Source organism: Atta cephalotes, assembly GCF_000143395.1.
Source record: "Atta cephalotes unplaced genomic scaffold scaffold00029, whole genome shotgun sequence".
NCBI classification, from domain to species: Eukaryota; Metazoa; Arthropoda; class Insecta; order Hymenoptera; family Formicidae; genus Atta; species Atta cephalotes.
Genome location: NW_012130093.1, coordinates 2899901 through 2907571, shown reverse-complemented (window position 1 = coordinate 2907571; position 7671 = coordinate 2899901). Strand labels below are relative to the sequence as shown.

Below are 7671 nucleotides of genomic sequence, written 5' to 3'. Positions count from 1 at the left end.
ATTGCGTTCGATACCGATCGCCTGTGATTGTTTCAGTCGGTTTTAACAGTTCATAATACACTACTCCGAGCTGGTCCCAATATCAAATACAGAGCATGACTTTGGACATCAAAATCACCGTTCTTGAAGCGTTGAAACCATTCATGACACGTTCTTTCACTAAGCGGCCTCATCATAAGTATTTGAGAGCATTCGATGAGCCTCAGCCGCAGATTTCTTCATATTGAAGCAAAAAATTAAAATTCAAACGAGAATTGGCTCGTAAACTGACATTTTCAATCGAGAATAACTTTATGATGCAGACACAAATCGATTAATGTTTCTATGGGGTTATGTTGACAGATGCCCAAGTTTGTTGTATGACATCTATGATCTTTTTTTTCGACTACTACTTACCGCTAAAGCCATCTAGGAAAACGGCGGAAGCAAAGTTGTGCATCTAATATCTGCATAATTTAGATAAAATATTAAAATTATATGTGTATCTTAATGAAATAATAGTATGAAATAATAGTATGTGAAAATGATAATGTATAAATAAAAAGAAGTTGATTCTTGTACAATTTGTCTTGTGACAATTTTGCATCATCGAGTTACAATGTACACTATAAGCGAAGTTTTTATAAAGGAAAATTTGTAAAAAAGAAAGATGAAGAGAAAAGAGAAAAATTATCCAATTTGCAATGGAATCAAGAGCTGCATTTATCAAATAAAAACAAGATCAGGTTACTGATTTTTGCCATTTCAACTCTTTTAAATATCTTTCCAAAATAGCCATTAATCTTTTAATTTTTTTTATCATTACAATCGTAATTTTTTGAACCATTACAGTATTATTTTGCTTTTAAAAAATCTGTGGTAAGTATATGTGTGCAGTTACTCAAAGAAATAGTTACTCTGAGCCTTATCTGTCACTAACAATAAATTATAAATGTCAAAAATTACATTTTCAATATTTTTTTTCTCTCTTATTTCATTGTTAATCTACTCTAGAATTTTGCACATGTCAAGTTTACTTCGACTTCATTATATAAAGAAATTTGGCATTTCTGGTAACTTGATTTATTAAAGAACCACCTTAAACTAAATTAACTTTTGTAACTTGTTTTAGCTACAAAAGAATAATATTTTGTTATGATAAATCTGTAACTTATATGTATATTTAGAACCATGAAGAATTATTGCAAAAAGGACAGCTCTTCATTATACAATCTCTCGACATGCAGTACATTATTATAAAACAGTATCCACGTACCTATCTTTATTTTTAATTTAGAGTGCTTAAATATATGACATATTCTAGTCATTATAGACAAAAAAATCAAAGCTGATAGAATAGTCTCTCTCTCTATAAGGAGGAACATGAACATACCAAAGTAACAAAATTAGAATACCGCATTTTGTTTGGCTTTATGTTAGTGGAGTTTCAGGAGCTGTTTAATCTCATCTTTCTCGGCTGCGTCCAGATAGCTTGTGCCATCTGGCGTTAAACCATCTGGTTTAGCGCCTTTTTCCAATAGCAATTTTACGCAGTTCGTGTGTCCCTCCCATATCGCTGCCAACAACGTTGTGATTCCATGCTTATCTGTAGCCTGCAAGAAATATACTTGTCTATTGCACTTAATAATAAATACGGGGATGTTCTAAAAACACTCCGGAATATATGTTAAAAACTAAACCTAGAAAAAAATGTTTTAATGAGCTTTTTACAATAAGCCATTATATATGGAAATTATTTAAGAAAATTTTACAATAAGCCGTAAGAAATTAACTATACCATAATAGCAAAATGTTATTTTTAAATTATGCGCAAATTGGCAGCAAACTCGATCAGATTTTGATTATAAAATCATAGCCATCTGTGTCCGCATTTGGCTATGGATTTGTCAACAAAGTCTGCTGACATGTTTTGCCAACAGATTGTTGATAAAAACTATGGTGAAAAGATAACATGGTGTATGCAGTTGGACAATGTCTTTTTCTAAATCTCTACCCTCTCTGTCTAGGAATTGTTCATAAGGTTCAAAGGCTACCAACTGTGAAACGCGAAACAGGCTGGTATTCATAGTCGATTCTTAAGACTGTCTTAAGTAGTCTTGAGATGTCTTAAATCATCTGAGGGACTGTATTAATATCTTAAGATATTATATTTAAGACGTGTTAAAATAAAAACGGATTATGAATACCATTCCATGTTTAGCATTTCACAATTAGTAGGACTTCCATACAATCCATAGACAGAGAGAGTAGAGATTTAAGAAGAGATACTGTTCAACTGCACACACCATGTTATCTTTTCCACCATGAATAAAACCGAGCAAAATCTGCTGGTATAGGCTGTGTTTCAAAATTTACTGCCAGTATTAAAAATCTATAGTGCATGCAAAGTGAACTATAGATTTTCAGTACTGGCAGTAAATTTTGGAATATAACCATAATCTGACAGCAGATTGTGAGCAGAAACTGAGCAAAGTCTACTGACATAACCTGACGGCAGCAAAAACCGAACAAAATCTGTTATTTTCATTTAAATTAATCGGTTTTTTATAAGAAATTTTGCGTACACAAAATGATTATGTAATTATACATAATTATATATCTATATATCTATATTGATGTAAAAACTGGAAACAATAAATACATTTTTATTGTTAAAATATTATTGATTAGCTTCACATTTCAAAATATACATGAGAAAGTTATAAAATAATCAACAAAATACTCAGAGATTCAGAAAGCACACTATGAAAGAGCTTTGGAATCTCTAGATTTGCTTACGATTTACATACGCCAATTTTTATAGATTCCTGGGCATTTTCTTCTTACGGGAAGCAAGTCTCGGAGCGGGGCCGTATATGAAAATGACAGATCTTGTTCAGTTTTTGCTCGTAATCTGCTGTCAGGTTATGATATATCTGCTGTAGCAGATTCTGTTCGATTTTTGTTACTAATTTACTGGCATAGCATGTCAGCAGGAGACACTGGTAGTGTGACTAAGCTATGCACAGCGACACTACCGTGGCTACTTTATGCGAGACCACGAGTTGTGAGGATATTTTTAACAACAGTTTATTGACATTGTCTGATAATAAATCTCTGTCAACTCTATGTACACTCTACATCTCTATGTACATCTCTATGTACAATTTGTTGCTTTTCTGCAATCAAAAATTGGTAGCAGGCTTTGCTATCAGGGTATAGTCAATTATTATTTTACTCATTTTACACATTCGACCGTGATTGGTCAATTTCTTACGGATTAAGGCTTAAAACTTAGATAATGGCTTTATTATAAAAAGTTCAAAGTTTCAGACAAAAATTATATGATTTAAAGGGGGATAAATAATGATAAAATCAATTTTCAAAAAAATTGATTATTTTAAGAACACATCTTTTTTCACTCTACTTTTTTTTTAATTTAAATGAAATATGATTTTTTTTTATGATTTCTCTAATTATTCTGTGTATGAAAATATTAAAGTAAGTATCGGTGATACGTACTGATACATTAAAAATCATTTGGAAATCATTCTTTGGTTGGGGCCAAAAAGGGACGATTTTTTGTAACAAAAAGATTGGTTTAAAATAGCTTCAAAGATGATTTCCAATCGCTATTTTGAAAAAAATTGATTTTTTTTACACATTATTACTGTGTAAAATGATGATATATATATATATATATATATATATGTGTACATTGATATATATATATATATATATGTGTACATTGATACGCGTATCGTCCGATCATATGTTAAGGCAGAGATATCGAAAACTAATACACGTAATTTTTGAGTTATTTTATATGATATACATATTCTAACATTTATATTGATATAAAAAGTTAAATATTTCATAATTATTAATTTTTTTATAATTGTATCTGATATTTTTTAAATGCAGAGATTAATGAGGTCAATCACTTAGTTTAAAGAAAATATTAATTATGTAAATATGGTATATATATATATATATGGATTATCTTTCGATGTCCTTGATCTTGACGTATGTTGTCAAGATCATCACCCTAAGTCTTCGATAGGTTTTAGCCGCTCGTTTTTCATTAAAAAGTTATTAACAAAAAAAGTAAGAAAAAATAATGTCTTATTTCTGTTATATATATATTAAAAACTATTCCATACTCTTCCTTACTTATGTAATGCTTACGTAATGGCTTTCTACACGAGACAACTCCCATCCCACTTCCCTCCCTTCTGCTTGGGGACACACGAATTTCCACGCGAAGCGAGTTTCATCTCATCTCTTCCCTATAATCTATACAGTACATGGGGTGTCAGAAAATTATGTAACGTTTATGGGATTTTTTATTGATAATTTTTTAACGAAGCGACGGCTAAAATTTGTTCAAGGTCACTCAGAATCATGATCTTGATCACAAGTGTCGAAGTCAAGGTCATCGGAGTGTAGTCCATATATCTGCAATTACTAAGAAAACATAGTTACTTAAAAAAAAATGTAATTGCATATTGTAAATGCATAATTTTTTTTAATGAATATGTATTTTTTTTAATGAATATGTATTTTTTTTAAACTTATTGATTTATCTCATTTTATACATAAAAGTATTAAGGCACAGTTAATAAAAAATGAATAGTTTATGAAATATTTAATTTTTATATATATCATCGATATATATGTGCCAGAATACAACATAACTCGAAAACTATTGATTTTAAGATAATTCTATCTTAATATTTTTTTACATGCAGAATAATTAAAAGAATTGAATCATATAAGAAAATTATATCATCCCATTAAAAAAAGGTACCTTCACTTATTTAAATGGAATAATATTTGATAAGTGACCTCCATGTGATCTTCAAAAGTCAATTTTTCTCGAAAATTGATTTTATCATTACTTGAGGAGCAGATTTTCAAAAATATGTTTTGTTCAAAATTTATAATTTTCAGAAAACAAGAAAGAAAGAAACTCTAAGAAAATTACTCACAAGAAAATTACACACTTATACTTATATTATACACTTTACGGAAAATAATAATATACTAATCAGTAGTATTGCTAAACAATTGCTAAAAATATTAAACAAATGCATTTTGTTTGTCTCTAGTTAAACAGTAGACATGAAATGTCTACGTTATTCAGCTATAGGGCAGGTAAATCCGGAATTTTTGTAAGTTGTCGTTCTCGAATTCAGTAGGCAACATTGGAGTAGAAAAGCGAAGAAAACGAACGTGTCAACAATCAGTCGAGCGCGATGAAATCTGCAGATGAAATCTTTTGTCTTAAGGAACAACATGTCTCACCACTAGTCCCCCGATTTGTGGTTTCCATCTAGCCCAGACTGCAATTCTCTACTATATGTGGGGCGTGATTGAGACAAAAGTAAATGCAATGTTTTACAATACGAAGGCTGCTCTAAAAATCTCTATTAAGAACATGGACAAGAAGAAGTCAGAGCTCGCGTGCAGTTCATTCAGGTCCAGGCTCGAGCGAATCGTGGCCGCTGATGGAGGATACATCGAATAATTTAATTATTTGCTGCACATGTACCAAGTTTTGTACAAATAAATTTATTTTGTCCTTATATTTTCATGATTTTTCTTATGGGTTATTTTCCGGATTTATCTGCACGGGTCTGTAAATTAATGATGAAAAATGCATTCTGAACATCTCAGAGTAGCTTACTGACAGCTGACTCCTAATATGAGTTTTAACATTGAACACTACGTCATCTCTAACTAAAAAAAATGAAATTTTGGACAAAACGCATTTTGAAACGCAGCCTTTCAAAAAATATATCAGACAAAAGTTATATGTAATCTTGTAATATGTATATCTTGAATTGTGTAATTGAACAAGAAAGAAATTATCATCAAATATAGAAAATTATTTCATATAACACGATTACATGACATACTATTATGTATTGTATTTAATTGCAATACAACATTGTTCATTATTCTGCCTCGATAGTCTAAAGGTTTAGAACGCTCGTATGGAATACAAGAGATCCGGATTCGATTCCCGGCCGAGGTAATATTTTTCACAATAAATTTATTTACAATTTTTCAACATTAACATCTTTTTAATAGGATGATTGAACATCAAATTATTAAAATTGTCAATTTAATTCGTGATATTAGTTTAATTGCGTTTATAAGTCCGAAACATGAAGTAAAAAGGAGATCAAACTCAAGCGGTCATGAAAAAGTTGGACTCGATTTCTGGCTTCGGAAAAGCACTGCGTGGAAAAACAAATTCGCTCCTGTCAACATAGAGGATTTGATAAATATTTTTCCTCTCATTTTCCTATAATTCTGTAAATTTGTGTATTTTCATGCGTAGAATATATTCTGAGGAGGAAAGTTGTCGCTCAAGTCCCATTTTATTTTTTTTTAATTTTAAAGTTTTTTGAAGTAAATTAAAAAACAATAAATTTAATGATAATTCGACTGTGCACAAATGTATATGTATTTTTCAATTTTATGCATTTACTATTTAATTAAATAAAATGAAATTTTATATAAATTGGATTTCTGTATTAAAAATAAAACTTGCATGTGTATTCTGTACGCGTTATCATATGATATATACTTCCAACTTTTCCTACGGCACTAAAATCGCATCGTCTTGATTTTTCATGTTTTCCGAAGCTATATTTCGAGTCCATGTTTCATCCTCGAATTTAATCTCCTCCTTTTTATTCCGTGATCCGGAAAATCAATTCGGCATGCAGTTCGAATGACTACAAATATGATATATATTTTATATATATATGCAAGTATATACTATAGTACATATACTATATAGTAATTCAGATTTAAAAAATTATTTAAGCATTAAAGATCTAGTTTTGACCGTTACGGCCATTACTTTTGTTCCTTATTGTTGAATTTTCAAATGTACGATCCAGTAAAAATTCTTATTAATTATTCATTGTATACTCTTGCTTTTTCAAGTATTATAATTAATTATTAAATTTTGGTTATTACTAACATTAGCATTTGCTCCTTTCTCCAGTAAATATCTGACAACTTCGCTTTGACCATAATCTGCTGCATAATGTAGTGGTGTTCTTCCATCGATCATTTGATTTACATCAATGTTCTAAAAAGGATAACAATGACAATTAGACAGTGAAGTAAATCAAAGTAAACTGAAGTAAATTAACAGTGAAATAATAACTATATACAGATAGTAAAATGCTACAGTAAAAAATATTGTAAAAAAATTGTGTAATAAGAATATTCAAATAGTAAACTAAATCAAATAGTAATAGCGTTTATCTAGTTTTTCCACTGGGAATTGCCACTGCAATTGAATGTAAATTAATTCATATATATTTAGTATTGACAAACAATTTAACTCTTAATTATATATTCCCTATTGTCACGATCTCATAATTTTAATCTCATAATTTTAAAAGAATTAAAAAATATCTGAATTAATTTAAGGGGAACCTAAACACGATTAATTATATGTAAGCACTAAACATGGTGTATGTAGGATCTACAGACTAGACTGCTAACTTGTCACTTTTTCTTATGTAAAAGAACATGCTGTAATGTACTCCATAGCTCCTACTTACTCTAATGCGCTCATTAGAGTGAGTAGAAACTATGACAGGAGCATGTTGGAGCATGCGACGCGAGCATGCGAATAAACGAACTTGCGTTTCGTTTCACGCA

General features: G+C 30.1%; 1 protein-coding gene across 1 annotated transcript in view; it reads right to left on the bottom strand.

Moving 5' to 3' along the window:
* Positions 1–1415: 1415 nt before the first annotated feature.
* LOC105620790 (myotrophin-like) overlaps positions 1416–7671 on the bottom strand; it is a 30995-nt gene continuing 24739 nt past the window's right edge. The window contains exons 2-3 of the mRNA XM_012202278.1: positions 6980–7090; positions 1416–1592 (exon numbers count right to left, since the gene is read on the bottom strand). Of these exons, the coding sequence (XP_012057668.1) occupies positions 1416–1592; positions 6980–7090 (288 nt within the window). The remainder of the gene's footprint in view (positions 1593–6979; positions 7091–7671) is intronic.